Source organism: Dermacentor andersoni, chromosome 11 (genome assembly GCF_023375885.2).
Source record: "Dermacentor andersoni chromosome 11, qqDerAnde1_hic_scaffold, whole genome shotgun sequence".
In the NCBI taxonomy this organism is placed as follows: domain Eukaryota; kingdom Metazoa; phylum Arthropoda; class Arachnida; order Ixodida; family Ixodidae; genus Dermacentor; species Dermacentor andersoni.
The window spans coordinates 107,968,816-107,992,786 of NC_092824.1; the positions used below are offsets into that span (position 1 = coordinate 107,968,816).

Here is a 23,971-nt window from a genome sequence, read left to right on the forward strand (position 1 = left end):
TGGGGGCCAGCGCATGCTGATGACCGGTACTGGTGGAGGCAGATAATGTAGGATGGCAAGACGCAGAATGATGCGATGGTTCAGATGGCGAGATCTGTTGTGACAGAGGGCCTGCTACAGGAGAGTGAGTGCTCAAGGTGATGTAGTGAGCAAGGACGGCTGCTCGCAAGTCCCCGTAGAAGTCAGGGCCGGGTGCTGTTAACTGGAGCCTGGAACGCAGTCGGAGCCTGGAACCTTGTTGACAAGGAAGTGGCTGTCCAGCTGGACGAACCAGATATCCGTCATGTCAATGTGAAATTCTCGCACACCCTACATCCGTGGAACATCTGCTGGACCGCATGAGGACATGAAACCCGTGTTGGTAGAGTCGGTGCGCTGACTCTGGCATAGCTGGGCTCGATTGTCCGGTGTCACTGATTTGTGGGAGGTGGCGCGAAGAGGTAGCCGCTGTAGTCACGGCTTATTTAGGCCGGCAAGTCCTGGTGCAGGGGGCTCTTAGGACCACAGCCGCTCAGGTTAAGTGCGATAGCATGCTCGATTCTCACGCTACATGCCCGTGAGCAGTGTTCTACTTCACCGGTTCGGGAGGAAATAGACACACCACTGTAATGTAAATCCTAAATGGTTATCACCGATATTGGCATATAATGAACTACGAGGGTGAATCATGAAGCCATTGCCCCCATTCTTTTTATTTTTCTTAGCCAAATTATGGCTGTAAATGCGAAGTCAACATATACATTCCCAGCGGTGGATCTTTCTTGGACCAGTTTGGCCTTATCTGCTGGTAGCTCCGTGGCACGGCGCTGCTGTCAGTTGAAGATGGCGTTTGGGATTCACACGTTCATGGCATACGAGCAACGAAGTGCGATTCGTTTTCTATGGAGCTAGGGATGAACGCCCATCGAAATCCACAGGGAAATGCAGCCCACGTATGGGGAAAGGTGTCTCACATTGAGAAGTGTGAGGTGGTAGTGTTGAGAGTTCGCAGAAGGCCGTGAAGACTTGCATGAGAATGATCGTTCGGGGAAGCCGCGTACGTCGCTGACTGACAACAGGAGCATCTCTAATTTAGATGCTGCTATGGGACAAATGTCTGAACCGGTGTGGAGACTATGTGGAAAAATAGTCTGAGGTATGCAGAATAGTATGTATATTTGTAATTACCTGTATGTACCTTATTTTGGGCAATAAAAACAGAGACAAGGACTTTCTGATTCACCCTCGTATATGCTTATAATAGATATTGGATCTAACGAAGGTATTTTTTATTTTGGATGTGACTTCATTAAAACGAGGCTCAACTGTATGACTGGCCTGTTCTCACATTATATGCAAGTTTTCTGTAGCAGAGCTTTTGCTTAAACCTGTAATTTTGTCTTTCATCTTTCTTTGTGCACATGGTGAAGTTTCTTCATGGATTCTTTTAGAAGTGTCTAGAAAGAGTGCATGCCTCACTTTGCTACTTCCATCCAGATCACTCCACAAGCCAGGAAGAAATCGAATTCAGCCGGCTTACCACGACAGAGCCTGTGCCCACAGAGCCTACAGAGTCATCATCGCTGACAGAGTTTGCTAAAAAGGCAGCCTTGGATTAGTTTATCTTGGTTATACAACTCATCAGTCCTCCAATCTTTCTTTCTTTTTTTGTATCTCGCTTTTTAGGACAATCAAGGTTTATCGGCCCAACTCTTGCAAGACCAGCCATATGAACAGGTATTTTCTCTCAGTATTGCTGTAAAGCAGTACTTCCCAAACTTTGCTGCCTGGAAGCTTGCTCATGTTGACAATACCAAAAAACAGTAATGCAGCAAGTGTTTGTGTCGGAGTTAGCATGGCTGCAGGCAACCTGCTCGGATAAAAATTTACAAACGGCAACAACTTCCAGCAGAAAATTTTTTGCTGATGACGTGAGTGAGTTCAGTTGTCAGAGGACAGTTTCTCAACTCAAGATTAAAGTTCAGGTGCTACCATTCTCACTTCCGACTCTGCATTCGAGTACAGCCTCTGCTCGTCCTCATTGGAGTCAATGCACTAAAGTCAAAAGTGAACATGTACTATGCATTGTTTATGGTTTCTGCTTGTAGAAAGGTACTCCTTCTTGAGTTTTGGAAAACTGCCATTAGCTTGTTATTGTAATTGTTGGCAGTCCATGAAGCTCTTTAGTTGCATTGGTGACCGCTTGGCTAAATATGGCATGGCTCTCCTTAGTCACAAGTTTGGGAAGCACTGCGGCAAGACCAGTGTGAATAATCATGCAATACTCTGCTGACAGCCTTGCAGGCATTTTACTCGTAACTGATCACAGTAGTTATGTTAGGTCGGTTCATGTTCTTTTTGGAGTCTCTGGGTTGTTTCACATTTTTGTTCAGCTAGCTTCTATACAGCTAGACTTTGTAGAGACTTATCACTATGTAGTTCAGTCCATACTTGCCTATGCTTCATGCTTTACTTTGTACTTCTTTTGAATGTTCGAGACAATTTCATTTTTTTTTCTTCTATACGACATTGTCTTGATTTGTCACAGCTGTTTCAAGGCTCCCTTTGTGTGTCGCATTGTGTGCGAAAGTCACTTGTTTTTCTTTTTAAGTTTGGTGAACTGTGTTATTGTCGTTGCCATGTTTTTGTTATTCAAAATGGGCATTTACTTGTATGTATTGTCCCCTGGTGCACTACAAAGTCTCAATGGCTTTAATAGCACTGTTTTGTAGATGCGTAATTGTGATGGTTCAGGAGACTCACCATTTCCTTTGTTGGTATGTTCACTTGACACATCTAACTGTGGCAGCTGTTTATATATGTATACCCTATTTTGCAGTGGTATCTACAAAGCAGTGTGGTCTATGTGAACTGGTTTGCTTTTACTTCCACTGCTAATAGCACTTAGAACTTTTTCATGATTGCACCTGCAATAAATAAGTTAGTTGGTCTATTGCTACTTAAATTATATTTTTGCACAAACTGGGTTCTTTATTATTTTTTCCATATGTGCTTTTGTCATATCAATGAAATTTTTGGGGCCAGTGAAGTGTTGTGACAGGGTATGGTTCTGGCATTAAAAAACGAGTTCCCGGCTTTTGGAAGAGCAGCTTTAAATGGTGTGTGCAAGTGACAACTTTTTTGTCAGCAACCTTTATGAAAACTGTGATTTTTTTTTTCTCCTAGCTTGCCGAAAATTGCTAAAGTAGGTTGTGCATCAGTGGTTAGTGTGTCATCTTTGCTGCACGTATTTGCTTGTCTAGATGTGTGCCAAAGGTATTGCGTATACTTGCAAGAGCAAAGTTCAGCTCGTACATTCCTTAACTGGATGCATTTGTGAGGAAAGTGCTTAAGTGGCATGAACAAACATAACATTTGAATGAGTCAAGTTCTGGTGACTGTAGGGAGCAAATTTTTTCATGTTTGAAACTTTTTTCGTAAATTAGCAACTCTGGCTCTGCAAGAAAGTAAGCATTGCACTTCTGTAAATAGAATCTAGAAGAGCCTTTTAAGTAGGCAAAGTTATATGAACTTATTCTTTATGCAGAAAGGAGTAGTTCCACACTACGTTTGTCTCTTATTCTCAAAGTAGTCGTGTGCATGTACGGATTTTATTTGCCTTATATACTCTAGTAGATGAAGTTTCCTGAACTGTAAATGTCATTCTTTTAGTTCTGGATGCACAAGTGCGAGTGTGGTTACATTTATAAAGATTTTCAGGTTTTTTTGTTAGCTTTTGTATGAAAACCTAAACTGAGTCTTCTCAGAACAGCTTGCTAGAATAGTAATCTTTCCAATGCAAAAACGCATCCATATACTTTTAGCTATTTCACAAGTGCATTTCCACGTCTTGCATGTATTTCAATGGATAAGGCAAGAGCTAACACTTTCTCTTAGAAGTGTTTCATAGCATTAGAATGTCTGCACGTCGTATTGTGGCATGTGCTGTGCTATTATTGGAGTGCAATGGCATGTGTTTTAACTACAAACTTATTATGTGGTGCGCATTTTTCTACGTGCAACTGCACTCTATTTCTTTCACACTTTTTGTTACCTTACATAACAAAGCAGTGTGAACTTGGTGTGTTATGTAACTGGCTCCTTTCTATTTAAGTTTTGATATATTGCTTCACATTGCAGAACCTGGAATGGAACTGTCTTTGCTAATGTGAGCCAGTTTTGCAAAATAAACGGTTTCCTGTCGAACACTGCTTTTACATATATCTATGTCCAAGCGTTGGTCATGTGAATATTGTGAATTTATGTTAAGGAGAGGGTGTAGTTTGTTCCCAGTTCCAATAAAAAATGGGCCGGACTGTGATTGCGAGATAGAAGTGAACCCTTGCTGATACGATTGTATTCTTGAAAAGCTCACGATCGCTGTTCTAATATTACTAACCTAAAGTGCCAAAATTTAGTCTTACAAGGTCAATAAGGTGTAGAATGGACTGTGTAACGAGCGAGGTACAGGAAAGGCTTAAAATGAGGAAGGAAGACTGCAGTGTAGATTAGTGATTAAATGCTGCTAGAGGATATTCGAGGCAATATTCAAGTGTATATTGGCAGACAGAACAGCCAGTGTGCCATTAAGATAACTGGATTGGCACTAAGGAAAATAGGCATTGTAGAGATTAGATAGATTAGTTAAGTAAGGAAATTGCACAGGTGGTATGGCAATTGAGCAGGTAATGCAGTTCATGCTTGACAGGCTAAATTGAAATTCTTGGCAGAGTTTTGCCTGCACTGAACCCATATGGACCTGAGGACAGTAGGGACGTACTGCTGATGAGGGTATCTGTGGAACTTGGGAAAGCTGTCTTGCAGTAGGCATGTCCATACGTTGATTTGAATGAAATTCGTTGCAATCAGAAAGGAAGCCCAGTGATGGATGGGAGCATATATGTACTGCATGAACAGCACATTGACCTTTATCCCATCACAACTGAGACAACTTGGCAAGTGCGCTTGCTTACTCTTGCTTACATTAGTTCTTTAGTTATGTAACAAATCCAGCCATATCCCTCCACGCTCGTTCTCTTGCGGACACCCGTGTATGTAACATTGTGGAGTAGGTACTGCATTGTTTCATTCCAGCTGCATCCTGTGTGAGAGCATCTGCAGGCTGGTCGTTGTTGACAACACAGGCGCACAAGGTGGAAGTAGCATACACTGTAGTGCCAGGCTGTGACATGCACGCAAGCTGCTGAGGTAACTGCGAAGGTTGGCACGAAACCAAGCTGCTTCACTAAGCACATTAATGGCTGCAAGGAAGGCATGCTGTCACCGCAATGAAGTATCTAATTGCCCTCAATAAAATGAGGATTCATGTGGCAACAGACCCAACAACGCAACGACTTGCAGCATGCCTCCATGGTTTCGAATGGCGCTAGCTAACAAACACTCGGGGCTAAATTAGTCAAACGCCTTTATAACGAAATGCTTCGGACCTCAAAAATCCTTTGTTATACAGGTCACTTCATTGTAAAGATTGCGCACTGTAACGCTAACAATAGAGCAGCCTGAACACTTCCAACAATGGATATATTTAACAGGAATTCAAGATAGATATTGCTAGATAGATATTGCAATAAATTGCTATTTTTGGCACATATTCCATCTGGCCGAATGTGCCACTGCAGCTGATTTTGTACCAATACTCATGGCGCGCTCTGCGGTAAAACGCGGGAGTGACACGAGGTAAAGATGCAGCTCATTTGATTCAGCGATCACCTTCATTGCCGTCAAAATTCTTACTTTGTTTACGAGCTCTTCATCACTGTTGCCATCGTTGACATTTGCGTCCGTTCCGCCTTAGAAGGCTTTGAAGACGCCGTCGGACGCCGTCTTTGAAGGCGCAGTCGGTGTTATAACGACTTCACATCGCCACCAACCGCAACTAATCCATCAGCCGCCGCACTCACTGCTGTGCTACGACAAGCTGCGTACGAGTTAAGTGATTCCTGAAGCAGTAATATAAAGCATAACTGTAACACTCACTGGCAACGGCATGCTTGTGAAGTGCGTCGCTATTGCTGCAATTAACGCAGAGTGGAGCTGAGTAGCATCTGCGGAGGGCATGCAGAGTGGCACCACTATGTGGCGTTCGTTATACAGCAACAAATCAGCTCTTGATGCGCCTAAATTTCTTCGTTGTACAGGCGAATTCGTTACACTGGTCTTTGTAGAGGCGTTTGCAGTACGCATGAAAGATGGGAATTAGGCCGGGATAATAATCAATCCTTTGTTATAAAGGTGCTTTCATTGTAAAAACATTTGTTGTAGAAGCGTTAATTCGTACGTACACATACATAAAAACCCAAAAATGTGGGCGAGGGATCGAAAGCGCCACCAGCACTTGTCTTTGTCGTTCTTTCGGTCCTTCTATGTACGCGCTGTAAGCAATGTTTACCGTAGCTTAATTGGCAAAGCACTGCACGCATACTTTTAGGATATTGGGGGCGAGCTCCACCACTGGAAAAGCTGGCGCCACCGTCGGCGTGACGTCGCATGAGGAATCACGTGGACACAGCGGCTGCTTCGGAAGCGCCGAAGCGAGCTGAAAACGAAAGTTTAAAAGTCCCACCTGCGCCGCGGTTCTGATTAAGTGGTGAGGCTTAACCGCCTTGGGTGCCTGCTTGGCAACATTTGAAAGCACTATAATAGGTAGTGGCTGCCTTTGGAGGCGTGCAGCATGGTAGGCTACTGCTCGGTGCCGCAGTGCCGGACGTACGCAACGGAGCCCGGTGTCAGCCTTATTCACACGTAGCCGCAAGACAAGGAGCTGCGTGAAGCTTGGCTGGCGAAACTTAGATCCGGTAGACAGCCATCGGCTACAACTCGTGTATGCAGCAAACACAGACGCGAGGAAGATTTCTGCTACGGCACCGGGCCTGCACGATTTTTGGTGAGTAGCAGAAAACGCGCACTGAGACGCTCGCCCGCGTCCGCTGCCTGGCTAATGTCATGACGGTTTGGTCTATGAACTTGTTGATGCTAGATACTGGCAAGTTCACTGGAACGGAAAGGGAGCGGTAAGACGCACATTAAACGAAGGCATGACATATGGTCATGTTTGTGTTATGAATTAATGCACTGGATTACGAAAAAGAAGCAGAGGGAAATCGCACTCAGAGAAGACCGACAAACATATGGTGCGACGCAACTGGAGAAATATTGAAATGTCCAAGAATTTAGAAGACTGAAAAAGATTGAATCGTCGCGACGGCACATCACAGTCGCCGTAGGCGTCGAAGTCTCTATAACGAAATTATTTTTGAATAGTTATGATAGCGTTCATGCAACAATAGTTGCTAGTGTACTGTCAAATGCTACGGCCTAAAGCTCGCGGCACGGTGCAAAAACGCGCTCGCAGCGAAAGCAAAACGTGCGCGGACATGCATGCAGACGCGCAGTCGGTCGCCGCGAACCGGTGCGATCGCTGCATTGAGGCTTCATTCGGTTATACCCCATTTGGTTATACAGACAGCCCACTATAAGACCATATTTCACATAGTTTACTCAGCGTTTGCCTGCCTTTCACGCAAGAAGCCGGTTCGGGAGACTCCATCGCAGCGACCGCGCGCAGTGGCGTTCACTGTACGTATTCGGTAAAGAGATAGCGTCTGTAAACGATTCTGTGCTTTCAGTTTGCCCAAGATTATTGTATCGACAGTCAAAAACTTCCCTCGTTTTGAGAGTACCTACATAAATGTCCAGGAGTGCTGCCGCGTGTTGTTTTTATTGAGCGCCGTAAGCGAAACCTATGAGGAGGGCGCCGCGTGATCCCTCATACTACGCAAGGGAGGCGCTTCCGACAGATGGCGACTCCGTAACTCCTCGCTAATATCTGTGGACAGGAAGGCAACAATTTAGGTTTGAAATTTAGTGTTAGAAAATCAGGTGTGATGGTATTCAATGAAAACAGTGAACAGACAGTGGAGATACAGGGCCAAGAAATACCTCGGGTAACAGAATATAAATACCTTGGTATATGGATAAACGAAGGCGATGGATATATGGAAACACAGGAAAAAACCATAACAGTCAAGCGGAAGAGAAATGCAGCCATAATGAAGCACAGAGCGCTATGGGGATACAATAGGTACGAGGTCGTCCGAGGTATGTGGAAAGGGGTAATGGTTCCAGGACTTACTTTTGGAAATGCGGTTGTTTGCTTTAAATCAGGGGTACAATCAGGACTCGACGGGAACCAAAGGTCAGTGGGTCGCCTCGCATTGGGCGCTCACGGGAAGACTACAAATGAAGCTGTGCAGGGGGATATGGGCTGGACTAGTTTTGAAGTGAGGGAAGCTCGCAGTAAAATTGAGTATGAAGAACGGCTGAGGAATATGGAAGAAAGTAAATGGGCTGGGAGAGTGTTCAGGTATCTGTACAGGCAAAACATTGATTCACAGTGGAGGAAAAGAACTAGGAAGCTTACTAGCAAGTATGCGGCCTGTGGGGTGGGCAACGCAGCAACAAAGAAGGTCAAGCGGAAAGTCAGAGAGGCTGAATTAATCTCATGGGTGGCGGCAATGGAAAAGAAACCTGCCATGAGTAACTACTTAAGAGGAAAAAACGAAATCAGGAAAGAAACCATTTATGATAACTCAAAGGGAAGCTCATTACTTTTCGAAGCGAGATCGGGATGTCTTAGAACACGCACCTATAAAGCGAGATATAAGAAGGAAGAAGAAGCATGTGCTTGCTGCGGTAAAGCTAGGGAAACGACGGAGCATATTTTATTAGAATGTGAAGACGTCTACCCAGCGGTCGATTTAGGCACCACTGGCCTCCTTGAAGCCCTTGGGTTCAGCGGGAGCAGTGGTAAAGCAAACAGGTCCGCAATAGACATTAGTAAGAGGCGATTGGAGGATTGGTGGAAGAAAAGTAGGGGAACGACAAAAGACGGAGACGTACAAAAGCACAGTTCGCAATAGGGTATCAGAGAATTTGGACGTGGTAGTTCATAGTGTTTTTTTTTTCTTCTTTTTTCATTGGTTAGCCTAGGTAGGATATTAGGCAGCATAGTAGCAAGAGCTTGGTGGCGCAACCCACCGCCCCGTTCCAAAGGGGACGCTCATAACATCCATCCATCCATCCAGCCCCCAATATGGGTTCTGTACACACCTGCGGCTTTTCGTCCACTTTTATTTCCCTAACTTGTTATTTCTGCACTTCAGTTGAATATAAGAAATAACTTCACCTATAACACCTTCTCTGGCTTCATTGCTATTTCATATATATCAGTCTAAACTGATTTTGTGTTTCTCCTAAATATAGCGTCCCTCTAAAGGGATTTGCGGTGCTGCAGCTTTCCACCCAGCTTCTTCAATGAATACTGCACGCATATGTCTAGTACACCTGGTGACTTTAAGCTCCTACTGTGCTTCGTTACGATAAACTTTCCGTTGTAACTGGCAATGCGTGTGTCAAGCCAAACAAGACAGAAGGCAGGAAGTGACCAACATTGGTAAAGCAAGATATGCCACTCAAGTCGACGTTTCGAGAAGGGGATCTACGCGAGACGTTCGAAGCCTACTCGATACGGTGTGAAAAGGACACGTGTGGGAGAAAGCCGTCAGTGGTTGTGTCACAGAAAAAAATTGCCTACTTGAGCAGTTAATGTGGTGGTCGAGTAGTTTTTTTCCTTCCTAGCCACGTCCCTAATTTTCCTCCCCGTTCCTACCGACCTCCAGTCTTCGCACCTTTTAGGCACGTTAGCATTGTGGGAAAGCCTACTAGAGCGCATCTATCTTTCTTTTTTCTTTTTTAGTTTTAGTATGCTGTATGGGAATATCTCACATTTGTCGGTGCCAGTTTCGGCCAGGCTTTGGTTTATATATGCGTGCTGTCCCGGATATCGAGCTTCTAATCGGAGATTAACGGTCGATCATTAAATTGCGGTAGCAAACGTTAAAGCATGCGAAATAATTTCCGCGCCCAAGTACGAAACACTCGAATACGTGGCGCAATAAAGGCAACAAATACAGGCAGTCATGCTCCTGGCGCCGCGAAATATCACTCAATGTCTTCAGTGGAAAAAAATTCTTACGAGGATGTCCAAGTACAGCTACTGGCACGACCTCGTCCAATATGAAAGGGAAGGCGTCATCTGTGTTTGAACCACGATTCCTGCAAATGTGCAAGTTAGCTAGAACCTCGCTCACTGCTATTTGTTATGTTGCCTTTCTGTTAAATTGAATCCTGGTCATGGAACTTTTCCCTATTACGAGTACACACATGGAAAATTACCTGTTTCGAATACATATCCGGTGCGCCCTTTTATATTGGACGATGTTTATTATTGTTATTATTTTACTACCTTGCGGACAACGTGTGTACATGTATGCATTGCTCCGTTCGGTTCAGTCATCATCTTTGACCTATACATACGAACCACGAAATGCGGCTCGATCCGTCATCTGCATATCTTTATGGTGCAAGTATATTGGTTATTTAGCTCACAAGCTATACCGTTGGTGGTTAATTAAATGTGTGTAGTAGGTTTGTTAAGGGATATCGTTCGTATAAGGCAAACATTTTGGCATTAAAGCCTTTTGTTTTTGTCTGTACAGGAACCGTATCGCATGCTACGTACGTAATCGCTTCAGTGCATGGTAACATTGGCGATGAAGCACGCTAGAAGCTTCTGCTTCTACCATAGCGAACGTCCGAAAAAAAGAAAGAACTAGCGCTAAGCTCTGAGGTGGAGTATGATAAATGCGTATATTTCTCTTTTCTACTGTTTTGGCCATGCTAGTGGTCAGAGCCTCCTGTATATTGCTTTGTTCAGACGTGGCTTTCACTGGAACTGCTTTAATACAGATGCAGAAATGCAAGTAGTCAGAGACTCGGAGCGCTGTCTAATCCTTTATTTTCTTCGTTGGCTACGAGGCCAAAAGTGGCGTCGAGGTCACTTTCTTGCATATATATATTATGTTATATATCCGGCATATTGGTCAATCATGCGGTCACAGCTAGTGCATCACAGGGGGTCTCGCTTTTTCAGATACAAAAATGCATCAATTCAGTGGCCACCGGTGGCGCAAAAAAAAAAAAAGAAAGCTAGCAGCCACGCGTTCTGAGTAACGTATTTCAATCGCTTAGCGCTGTACGCCTTGGCTGAAGGGGATAGCCGAGGGCCGCGAAAGAAGACGGCATCTATTCAGCGTACGATTGTAGTTTTTAATATAGCGTCGGACATCGGCGCCTCACAATTTTCTTGATACGAGCTACGAAGTGCCGACTGCAAACGCGTCGGCGAACTGCACGCTGCATCGCACGATAGATGATGACGATAGCAGGAAAGACCGCCATGAAACAAAGACGCAGATGGCGACGATAACCCGTAGGCGCGGCAACTGTGCTCCGTGGTTCGGTCCGGTCGCCTAGGAAACGGCCGCGCATGCGCAACGCCGCGCGACAGCGGCAGAACGCCGTCGGGGCCCGGCAGCGGACGACGTGGATGCAAGTGCGGTAAGTGGCACTGATATTACTTTTTGTGCTAATAAGCTGAAAATTGGGTTCGCAAGCACAGTCCCTCTGTTTCTGCCATCAACAGCGCATTGTAATTTCGCTTAAACAAGCTGTTGTTGAACTTGGTAAACTGTTGTTGAGCTTCGTAAAACTTCGCGGGACCGAATCCCGGCCCACGGCGGCCGCATTTCGACGGGGGGGGGTAAATGCTGAAGCACCCGTTTACTTTGATGTAGGTGGACGTAAAAAAAAAAAAAAGAACTGGTGGTCCAAGTTATTCCGGAGTCCCCCCACTACGGCGTCCCTTATATTCAAATAGTGCTTTTGGCACGTGAAACGCCATAACCTTAATTAAATTGTTCTTTTAATTTTAATTGCCAATATTTTAAGTCGCAGGATTTTAAAGCCACGCTAATTGCCTTGATACTTCAAAAGTTTGTACCCAAGTGATGTTAACTAACGAAATTTAGGAAACTGCCTCGACTGGCGCTGGCTTAATGTGTCTTCCTTCGACAGCATTCGGTATTTGCTCCTCAAAGCCAATGCTTGTTGTAAAGCTAAGCCGCTTTGGATGTGGCTTCGTTGTTCGAAATAATTGTGTACGTTGTGTGCCCCTTTTATGGCGATTTTAACATGTGGCCTCAATTCCACACCTGTGATGTCAACCCCGACAGCGAGAAGTGTTCGCTGAATTTTGACGCGGTGTCACCGCGCCACCATGACGCGGCGTTTATTACGCGATTACTTCAACATTATTTCCCGTCTAGCGTGCAGCTAAGAGCGCACAAAGCAAAACGCGGTTAGCCTTGCACTTGTAGCAACGGACGTTTCAGAATGTTCTCATCCGAGCCGCACCATATATACTTACTATATAGGCTGGCCGCCATGTTTATCTGCGGCGAGTTCGATGGAACCAGGCACCAAAACGGTGCTTGGTCGTTTACATTGTTCCGTTGCCGTAAGTATTAATTATTCCAAATATGCTTGCGTCTGTCGCAGCTCTGTGAATTTCCACGCGTATTACTTGTCGCGCTCTTTACCGTCGACCGCTTCTACCGAAATGCGTACCCTCTTATCAGATTATCGCTGTACGCCAGACGCACTTGCTGCCGCCTTCGGAACTTCGCAAACGTCATCGTCAGTACGAGCTGCAGCGCGCTAGCCCTGTGCACAGCGCCCACCGGGTCGAGGATGGTGGTCGTGCTAGCGTGTGACTAGCGTGACGGTGCCGATAAAAAAAAGTGGAGAGGGTTTCGCGTTTCCAGCGATGCGCGTACCCCGTGCCTTCCGTCGTCTCCTTTAGCTATACGCTGGCTTGCAGATCAACTGTCGCTCAAAAAGGAGAGAGAGAGAGAGAGAGAGAAAAAAAAAAAAGAAAGGCAAAAGATGTGTCATGGATGTGCCGATCGCACGAACGCACTGTGGGAATCGATGTAAGCGAAGGTTCCTGTGCTGTTTGCTTTGGCTGACCATAATTGGCGGTGATGTCGACGGCGACTGTTTGATTTCTTCAACGTTTAGTCGAACACGAGAGTGGCGAGTTGATGTTAAACGTTACGTTGCGTGCACCATTGCTGTTGGTCTTGCACAGTACACGGAACGCGCAGGGGTACGTATTTGCTTGAGGCGTTGTTGGGCGCCATACTTCATAACCTTGAGAGGTTTGAGCATTGTCATTGCCTCACGCGACACATCGCGTCATGGCAGAAGCGTTAAACTTGAGTTGGACTATGGGGCTGTACGTGCCAAAACCACAATCGGATTATGAGGTACGCCGTTCTGGCGGACTCCGGGCAAATTTTGACACCGTGGTGTTCTTTAACGTGTCCCTAAATCTGCGTACACGAGCGTCTTTTTTTTAGCCCTCGTCGATATGCGGCTGCCGCGGTTGGGATTAAACCAGCGACCTCGAGCAATGCCATAGCCGCAATGCTACCGCGGCGGGCACAGAAGTGTTGATTTGACGTGTGACCGCTTCCAGGCCCTACGACGCGCTTTAATGCGGCTCTGCTTCTGCACGCCCTGCTTAAGTTGTCTGATATATTAGCATGTTTATTTTTCCGAAATAGCAGAAACGTACAGTTCCGTACGTTGAACATAAATTAATCCCGTTTGCCCGCAACCACGTCGTGTATATAGTAGTAGTAGTGTTTCCTCGCTTTCTCACCTCACCTTTTCCCATTGTGCACATTTGCACAATACACTATGCACATTCGATGTTGTGCAAAGGTCCAAACGAATTTTTCGTGTCGGATTTCCTCTCTGCCGTGCTCCTGTCATCTATACACGCGCTCTGAACACCTCCCTCCCCCCCCCCCCCCCTACTCCGCGTGTCAGACAGTAGCAGTAGTGGGAAAGCCGAAAAGGCAAAGAAAGCTTCGATTAAAAGAAAAAAAAACAACACTGAGGTGTAAGTGCGTGAACAAGCCTGCCTTCTCCACAACGCGGCTGCATGCATAAGACTTAAAGCAGCAGTATGAAGTACCATAACACTGTGGGTAAAACTTGTTGTTGCATGAATTGTTGTACTTTCCGCTGTAGCTCCACTGTGCTTTAATCTCCGGTAATGGCGCATTCGACTGATCATTAAAGCTGTATTACGAATGTCGTGCAAGACAGCTTTAATTCAAGCTGAATTACGAGAATAAGCGGCTAAATATGATGCATCAATAATTTGGCTTCATCACTGACATTTTTTTTTCCTGTTTAAACTTCAAAGCGCGACATTTATTGTAGCGCTTCCATAGTACTTTGAAGCGAGTAGTCGAACATATAAACACAAGTCTGCGCTGATGCGTTAAGATTTGATAACTATACATGTCTTCCCCCGAAACGTCGAGTGTCAACCGATACAAGCAGTCAAAGCTGTAACAGATTTTTTTTTTATCGACTGCGGGACTCCCTCTTGTACTTCTCATGCTATGTGTGTGATGTGGCGTGCCTTCCTCTTCTCTATCCTTTCTTTCTTTTCTTTTCGTTTGCTCTTCATGAACGTAAGCCTGGTGTCCCTTTAAGGAAACAACTGCTAGCCTGCTTTTCTTTGTGTCAATATATGTGCGGTGCTTATGTATACTTGTACAATTAACAGGGCTCCTACCTTTGTGTTTGCCGCGAGACACCAGCGCCACTCCTCCTCCTGGCGGAGAGCCGCGTCGCCGTCTATCAGCACGCTTGCACAAAACCGCCGACAGCCGTCCGCAGAATCAAGTAAGTCGGAGTGCCAAAGTTTGTCGTTTTCCTGAATGCTTGCTATTGTTTGCGGCAGCGTTGTTGCTTTGCGTTGTAGCTCAGTCATGACAGTTTGCTCGTGACGACGAGAATATCGCTGCAACGCCTACGTGTTTCTAGTGACGTATTAAGCGCCGGCTGATCTACGCGCCCGACGCACATATTGTGCTTTCTCGTATTCGTCTGACCGCGCGCGCTGGCTGTTTGGACTATAGCGTTTTGATCGGAACATTCCTGTAGCAGCAAATTGAAGTAGTTGAGTGCCTTAGCGCAAGCTAGGCGGATCCACTTGGGACGAATTCTCAGGATGACACTAGTCTCGAGCTATTAATTCCCGAACTTTGCGGAGAAACGCACTGGCCTTCCAGTCACTTTCTTAACGAAACGTCGTTTTATACGTTGAAGCACAATAATAGCTGGAACGCCAATGCATTTCTTCGGAAAGCTCGGGAATTAATATGTTGAAACTGGGGAGGTATTCTGTAAGAGTCCACCTAGTGGACATGTCCATTTCGTCTGCTGCTGTAGTGCTGATTGGTTGTGGTGCCTCACTGCTGCGGATGCGCAGCCCAGCCCAGCCAATCAGAACTTCAACAGCAGACGAAATGGATATGTCCGCTAGGTGGACTCTTACAGAATACCTCCCCAGCTGATGAACTGTGATACGGCTGCCACCAGTTGTTACGGGGACATGGTTTCGGCTACCTTCAACAGCGTCTGCTTAGAGGTCGACCCTGGTTGACCATCGGAGAAGGTCAGGTAGGGAAGACGAGATGATGTAAAAAATAAGGGAAGTTTAATACCTCGTTACGGGTGAGCGGTGCGCTCCAAGACAAAAAAAAAATACAGATACGTTCGGCGCGCGTGCTCCTGCACGCAAGGGCAGAGAATATCTGCATGTGGCGTCTCGCTGGCCTCATACCCTACACCATCCGGGCAACCTCATTGTCTCTCGCTCCCTTGTAGAGGGCCTTGTTAGCACACTGGTCAGCCCACGCAGAGAAATTCGGAGAGAAACCGCTCCCTGGCGTAGATGTGGTGAATGGAGGACAGAGAAGAGTTGGATTTGCACTGGTGCATAATACCGTCGCACCCACCCGACGGACAAGTCTTTCATGTTGACAAGCGTGAAGATTGAGCACGTCGTGTCTCAGGCGCTTGGAATCCGTTCAATTCAGCGCCGCACACAGTGAACCGCAACAGGCTGCCCCGCCGCCGAAGGAGATCCCGATGGGATGGGGATGACGCAGGTCGGTGCTTGTACTCGTCGTCGGTTGTCGCACAGCTCTGTGAAGCACGAAAGACGTGGGCATTTTCCCACGTCGCCCAACGTCTCGGTTTGAGTCTAGATGCCCCAGAAGGGTCTGCATCAGTTTCTCGTTCATAGCACGCGTCGGCAGAACTACACCGAGACTCAGCCGCTCAGTGAACAAGCGCGAGACAAATTTTCGCTGGACTCCACGAGGCTTACTTCCCACTCAAAAGTGACATTTTACAGAACTTGCAGCGGCACTAGATACCTACACGAGCTTGTTATACACGTCACAAGGCATGACCCGACCCAACTGCGTAAACCAAAATAAGACCTTTCCAATCCTACGTCAGGAAAAAAAAAAAGAAAAACACGAGTTTTGGGAAACGTTTGAGTCTGATTCTCGATCCTAGAGGCTTCGACTCAAGCTATCGGTATTGCCATTGAGAGTCCTCTTTTTATAGCGTATTGCAAAAGAACATTGCTGCAAAGCAAGACTCCAGCGCAGGAGACTGCCATTTCTGGAATACGTTGCCTGCAACCATTTGAGAGGACAATGATCCGTTTCGATGACGAACAGCGAGCCCGCAAGATAGCAAAACAATTTTTGAACAGCCCATACGAGACATGCGCACTCTTTCTCAGTAGCGCTGTAGGCCTGTTCTCGACTAGTGGTGGTGGTGGTGGTGATAAACTTTATTGAAAGGGGGAAGGGTAAAGAGGGACGTGGCTGAGGGTTAGCGCTCAAGTAAGGCCCTGGGCCTGCTTGGCCTTTTCCGCCCAGTCCACCAGTTCAAGTGAGTTTCCGACTTGCGTAAAGGATGGGGTGTTCCTCGTCGCTCTCTCCCTGTTGGCATAGTACGACGCCCGTGCCTCGCTCGCTCGCATTGAACCGCAAATACCTTCGTGTATAGTCCGACGATCTCAGCACGGGCCTCTCGCCAGCGCGCTCTTCGGGGCGTTGATTGAGTATTTCTTTTTTTCGTCCCAGAGGATGCTCTGTGGCTGCGTTTTTCGACGAGCATCAGTTAGAGCGCTAGCTAGTTCAGAATACCTAGGGATGTACCGCTGACAGTATCCGGCGACCCCTAAGAAAATTCGGATATCTGTCTTTGTCCGCGGCTGCGGGAAATCTCGTATCGCAGCCACCTAATTGGAATTTGCCACATTTAGCTCAGACGGACGGCGGCGGCCCTGTCCGATTACGTGACCGAGATAGATCACTTCCGCTTGCGCCATTTGGCATTTTGGTGCCTTGATGGTTAAGAGGAAACCTTAGCTCGGGTGCGCCTATCTAAATACACGTAAAAGGACAATTCGTTTTTCTCGGTAACCACTGCACCAAACATGAAGAGGTTTGTTGCATTTAAAGGAACTTAATATCTAGTGGTTGTTGGTTTCGAATTTCTTATTTACATGGTGAATTGTTTTTACTAAAATATGGCAAAAATTGAAAATTTTCAGAAAGCGAAACTATCAATTTTACAACTCCTTAACTCAGCAATGAAAAGTGATATTCCAATTCTGTGAGCTGCATCTCATAGCACATCTAAAGCGGATAAAATTGGTATGTTACACATGAATCTAAAAAAAAAATAGTGATGTGTAAATACACTTTTGCAGAACCCTTGTACACAACGTAACAAATTCACGTAATATATAAATTGACATATCGAAGTTGACCGTTTTGAATGGTCTAATGGGTGCCGTTTACGGAACCGCGATATCTGTTCTTGACGGAGAGCTATTAATTTGTAAACTTAGTGCTAGTATTTATTTTTTCGAACTTCCTAATTTTGGAAAATTCTTTCACTGGAATTCAGGCCCTAAATTGAAATTCCGCTTCCTACAGTCACTAGAACTTAAATTTCTCTCTCAAATGCAACATATTTTATTAAAATTGGTCTATGGGCTATCTCAGAAAAGCGTTCTCGCGTTTTACATCTATTTGAAGAGGCCGAGTCGGAGTTGGACCCGAGCTAAAGCTTCCTCTACTTCACCTAGGCGGGCCTGCACTGCCCTGAGATGCTGCATATACTCCGACCAGGATGCAGAATATATCGCGACATCATCTAAGTAAGGCAAGGCGAACTCTTCCTGTCCACGCACCACTTTGTCCATAAGGCTTGAAAAAGAGGACGGTGTATTTTTCATACCGAAGCTTAGGACCTTAGGGTGGAACATTCCAAACGGAGATATGAAGGCGGAATATGTGCTAGCCCTCTCTGTGAGCTGAACCTGTGGGTAGCCTCGAACTAGATCCAGGGTAGAAATGAATCGGATGCTGCTAACTTTCTCGATGCGCCCTTAGATATGTTTGGTATAGGGTAAATTTGAGATTTAGTGATCGCGTTTAGTCTGCGGTAATCTACGCAAAAACGCGTATCCTGCGGATCCTTGCCCGACACCTCAACTGAGATCAAAGGCGAGGTGTAATCACTCTCACAACGCTCGACCACACCTTAAGTCGACATTTTTCCCACCTCTGCATCCATAATCTCACGCTGGCGCGGTGACACCCGGTAAGCCTTTGAACGTACCGTGCCGTCTCCGAAGAAGTGAGCTTGATGTTGCGTGTAAGAACAGATGTCCTTCCTGGCCTATCTACAAATAAGTCCTGAAAATCGTTCAGGATTTCCTGCAACTCCGTCATTTGTTCAGGCTCCAGCTGCGCTTTAGATACTAGTTCCCCTAATTAGTTGTTCCCTAGCCTCTCCCTTAGCGACTGACATGAGCCCCGGAATCTCTACCGGAATCTCTTTGGGAACGTTTGCCATCATGCATATAACTGCTTCCTGTTCCCTGTAAGGCTTGAGCAGATTACAGTAATAAACCGGCCGTAACTTCCGCTTTCTAGGCACGCTTATAACGTAGTTCGTGTCGGACAATTTCTGAGCCACGTTTGCGGGACCTTCCCACTGCACCTCGAGCTTGTTTTTCTGCGATTGCCGCTGTATCATTACTTTATTGCCGACTGCAAATCGACGAGTCCTAGCTGTCTGGTCGTAATACACCTTGGACGTATGCTGGGCTTCAGCCATGGTCTCTTCTGACAACTTCTGCGCTCTCCTTAAGCGTTCGAGTAGCTTAAGTACGTACCCGACCGCAACTGGGTCTTAATTCCCATAATTCGCAGGTCTCTTAATTCGCAGAGCACGCGCAGCGGTGATGGCAGCGAGCGGCTGTATACGAGCTCTGCTGCCGAAAAACCATTTGTTTCGTGCTGCACAGTCCTCAGCGCCAACATGGTAGCAGGCAAGCACCGCTCCCATTCTGTCTTCCTTTCGAAGTATAACGCCCTTAACGCGTGGTCCTTGTGCTTCACACGTGGTACTTGTCGAAAAGGACGGGGCGGTAAGGCATCAATTCGATGAGTATTTCCGATGTCGCGACGCATTCGAAGACTGCGATATGACGAGCGCGTCGGGCTTGGCCGCCACCGTTGGAATTGCCGAGTCGCGCTCCGATTGGTTCGCAGAGAGGGAATCCTGCGGCAGCTGCGGCAAAAATCGATCCGGGAGTGATCGGCGCTGGCACAGACAGACAGAAAAACTTTATTCGTAGCAAGTGAGTTTGAACTCCTGGGTCCCTGGACCATCGCACGGTCTCACACTACATCGAGACGTTCATGTTCCTTTTGTTCATGACGTCGGCAGCCCGAGCCACCGCAGTAAGCTGTGATGTCGGGTCCGTAGACGAGAGCAAGACCTCCCAGTCCTCTCACCTTGAAATGGCCGGCAGTCCCTGCGGAAGATCGAGGATCAGCAGGGCAGCCAAAATGATGTGGTAGAGTGTGGCGTAAGGGTCGCCGCATAGGGAGCATGTAGGGGAGGTGCCACAGTAGCGGGATATCAGCTGAGAGGATGGGAGAGAGCGGGTCTGGAGTCATCTCCAGAGGATCTGTTGGGAGTGGGTCAGGGAGGGGTGGGGTGGAGGGTAAGTCCGACGGTCCAAACGGGGTACTTGCGTGAGCTCCGCAAATCTGTGCGCCCGCTCCCTCGCGAAGCCCGGTTCGAGGCTGTCCTGAGCCCGGCAAATCAAACCTCGGGCCAATTTATCAGCAGCCTCGTTTCCGGGGTTCCCAGAGTGAGCCGGCACCCACCGGAGCTCTACCCTGCGTGGTAAATTCTGGGTGGGGGTGTTTAACAAGTTCCAGGCAGGGGTGTGAATCCTGCCTCTGGCAACGTTGGACAGAGCAGTCTTGGAATCGCTAAAGATGTATATTCAGCATCCGAAAGTGCAAGGGCTAAGGCGATGGCGGTCTCCTCTGCTTCCTCAGGTGTAGAGCTCGAGGGAAGATGGTGAGTTAGGGGTCGGGGTAGGGCTGTGTTGTAAGCAGCTGCTACAGCTTCCTGCGTTGTACATGCGGCGTCTACCCAAATGGCTTTCTCTACTTGTCCGTAATACTTGTGGAAGGCATTTGCGCGAGCTACGCGGCGAGAGATGTGATACTGGGGATGGACGTTTCGAGGAAGGGGTTTCACTACAAGGGGTGTATGGACGTGTCGAGGAATGGCTGTAAGGGTTGACTGATTAGCGGGTATGTTGATGCGACGGGAGGCGAAGAAATTGCGGCCAGTGCCGATCGCGGATAGTCTTATGTACTGCGTCTGAAGGGGCGCCTCAACTAGTTCAGGAAGCGTGTTATGCATGCCTAGTGCAAGGAGTTTGGCTGTGCTGGTGCTGCGGGGTAGGCTTAGGGCTGCCTTAGTTGCAAGGCGGATCATGGCGTTCACGCGCTAGATTTCCGTGCGGTTCAGCTTGAGATATGGAGTGGCATACAGAATGCGGCTAAGCGTAGAGGCATATACAACTTTCATGTTGTTTGCTTCGTGTAAACCCTTGTGCATGGAAAATACGCGGCGTAGAAGCTGCAACGCTGGTTGCGTGGAAGCCTTCAGTGTTTTAAGGGTATGGTCATTGCGTCCGGAATCCTGCAGGTAGAGGCCAAGGATGTGCAAGGTGGGAGTGAGGGCGATAGGGGATCAGCGTACAGAGTATGTTTTAGGTGTGGGATGAGATTGAGCTTCAGGGCTAAAGGGATGAGAGCAATGTTAAATAGAAGTGGGGAGAGGACCGCGCCTTGAGGTGTTCCAAACTCGCCGAGTGTAAAAGGGGGTGTGCTGAGCTGATCAATGTGTAAGGAGGCAGTGCGGCCAGAGAGGAAGGCGCGAACGTAGTTGTAAGTTTTTGGCCCTACCTGTAGTACATGCAGTTACCGTAAGATGGCAGCGTGTCAAATTCTGTCAAATGCTTTAGTGAGGTCAACTGCCAGGATATCTTTAGTGAGATGGGGGATGGTATCATCAAGCACATCGTGCGTAACCTGAAGTAGGGCATCCTGCGCAGATAGATGCGCACGAAAGCCCACCATACTGTGGGGAAAAGGTGATTCTCTTCCATGTGCTTTGTTAGTCGGGCAAGGATTATGTACTCAAAGCCTTGCCGAGACTGGATGTAAGAGAAATGGGGCGGATGTTCTCTGGGGTGATGGGCTTGTGGGGTTTTGCGATAAGTATGATTTTTCCATGCTTCCAGGAGGCAGGGAGGGCACTTGCTTCCCAGCACTCGTTAAAGTAGGTGACTGGGTGAGATATGGAGGCATCGTCAAGGTCTCGGATGGCAGCATTCGTAATTTGATGTTCCCCGGGTGCGGTATTCTCAATTTCCGCTTTCTGAGGTTCCGAACGGCTATCCACCTCAGTGCCGTTCTCGCGACTTCTTTTGTAGGTAACTCACGAGCTTTCGATATCGTTAGTGCCATCACGCTAGCCTCCCCTAACATTACTCCTTTCTCGCGCATACTCTGATGCGACCTATTTGAGAACAGGTAAGGGTACTGCGGAGGAAGCGGAGATGATATGGCAGCTTCCGTCTGAAGTGTGCCGAAAGAACCTTTGCGACCGGAAGAGATGCACTGTGAGCTTCTACAGATTGCTTAATCCAGGCGCATTCACCCGTGAGCATCTCAGGTTCCACATAAGAGCTGTGAACCACGTCCATAGTAGCCGCGGAGTCACGCAGTATGCGATCGACATTGCCTTTCCGTTTACGTGAAGGACGCGCGTGTGCAGGTCTAGCAGTTTCGTGTTCTCGTCATTGCGACCGACCGATAAAAGCACTTCCTTTGCCTTGTTACATTGCGCAGCAGTGTGCTCTAGTTTGTGACAGTTGTAGCACAGTTGTAGTTTCCCCGCTTCCAACTTCTTATGCTGCTCTGCCTTAACTTCAGGGGTCCCTTCCGATCATGAAGTATTACATTTTGAGGTACCCTCAATCGTAGGCTCGTGATTTCCTTTTTCCGGTCGGGGCTTCGGCCTGCCGAGCCTGCAATTGGGATAGCCTTTTCGACCGTCGCTGACTTGGCGAGCCGGACGCGTTACAAATTCCTCGGCTAGTTCAGCGGCTCAGGCTGTCGTGCTAACTTATGGCCTATCTTGAACCCAGTACCTCATGTTCTCAGGTAGCCGGTTATAAAACTATTAATGTGCAAAGCTCTGAACAACCTTTGCGGGATGACCATAGGCATTCTGTTCCTTGAGCCATTTCTCTATGTATGACATAAGCTTATATGCAAACTCTGTATAGGACTCATGCCTGGCCTTGTCCATTTCGCGAAACTTCCGTCGGAACGCTTCCGATGACAGCCTTTACTTTCTCAGCAAACTGGACTTTACCTTACCATAATCCTCAGCTTCCTCTCTGGTTAAACGAGCTATTGCGTCCGTTGCCTCGCCCGGTAATAGTGTGAGCAGACGCTATGGCCACGATTGGCGGGAGAAGCCTTGCTTCTCGTACGTCCGCTCGAAGGTCAGCACGAAGAAACCAATGTCTTCTCCGAGCTTAAAGGGTTGCATTAGCTATTAGTCATCATTAACGATACGCCCTCTCCTGCACTGTTTTCTTCGCTCTTCTGCCCTGCTGCTCGAGCGCGTTGCATTTTAAGCTCGAGTCGCTTCGATTCAAGTGCGTGTTCCCTTTCCTCCCGCTCCCGCTCTTTCTGTACATTACGTTCCCGTTCTTCACGCTCTTCTGCCTGACTTCTTGCAGTCTCCCTCTCTCTAATGATCTCCAGGCATTCCGTAAGCTCATCATCATCAGCCTCTTTAGAGCAAGAATAACCTCAATGAGCTTTGATTTTTCGGTGTGCGTCAGTGACATCCACATGCAACCCCTTCACCAGCTCCAACTCCGATTTACGCATGACTTCAAGTTCACGGCTGTTTTCAGTGTTGTTCTCTCTACTGTACACAACTATCTTGCCTGAACCTAACTAGGTCACAACAATAGCTCGAATTACCCATTCTGTTTTAGCCTTTCAACAAAACCTGGCAAAACTCGTTAGATAAGGTCCCGCACTCACCACCTTGCATCCAAGAATCCTGCGTAGACCATCGCAAACGCTGCATTCAGTTGCGGCTTGGTAGATGAGGCTCGTAGATCCGAATCCTACTCCTGCTTGCCAGTTGTCTGCAACGGCTGCCACCAGTTGTTACGGGGACGGGGTTTCGGCGATCTTAAACAGCGTCTGCTTGGAGCTCGAACCAGGTTGACCATGGAACAGGGTCCTGCAGGGAAGTCTAGATTATGTAAAACCAAATAACAGAAGTTTGATACATCGTTACGGGTGAGCGGGGTGCTCCAAGACAAAAAGTACAGAAACGTTTGGTGTCCAGGCTTCTGCTTGCACGGGCAGAGAAGATATGCACGTGGCGCCTCGCTGACCTTCTTATACCCTACACCATCCGGGCAACTTGATTCTCTCGTGCTCTCTGGTAGAGGGCCTTGTCATCACACTGGTCAGCCCACACAGGAATTCGGAGATAAACCACTCACTGACGTAGAGGTGGTGAACGGAGTACAGAGAGTAGGATTCGCACTGGTGCGTAATCCCGTTGGCACCCACCCTACAGATAAGGCTTTCCATGTTGACAAGCGTGACGACTAGGCACGCCGTGTTTCAGGCGCTTGGTATCCGTTCCATTCATCGCCGCACGCAGTGAACCGTAACAGCTAGAATTGTTCTATCTGCCA

The 23,971-nt window shown here is 47.3% G+C and overlaps 2 protein-coding genes across 6 annotated transcripts in view; both read left to right on the top strand.

The window, feature by feature from the left end:
• Positions 1-4,185, top strand: part of wls (Wnt ligand secretion mediator) — a 42,208-nt gene extending 38,023 nt beyond the window's left edge. Inside the window, exon 13 of the mRNA XM_050186244.2 lies at positions 1,477-4,185. Within this exon, the coding sequence (XP_050042201.1) occupies positions 1,477-1,598 (122 nt within the window). The 3' untranslated portion in view covers positions 1,599-4,185. The remainder of the gene's footprint in view (positions 1-1,476) is intronic.
• A 6,511-nt stretch (positions 4,186-10,696) lies between these two features.
• The window catches only part of LOC126539601 (uncharacterized), a 95,405-nt gene continuing 82,130 nt past the window's right edge, over positions 10,697-23,971 (top strand). The window contains exons 1-2 of one of the 5 annotated variants that reach the window (XM_055075372.2): positions 10,697-11,457; positions 14,546-14,664. In XM_055075372.2, coding sequence (XP_054931347.1) covers positions 11,387-11,457; positions 14,546-14,664 — 190 coding nt within the window. In that variant the 5' untranslated portion in view covers positions 10,697-11,386. The remainder of the gene's footprint in view (positions 11,458-14,545; positions 14,665-23,971) is intronic. The other 4 variants (XM_055075371.2, XM_055075373.2, XM_055075375.2 and 1 more) reach the window with 4 other exon arrangements.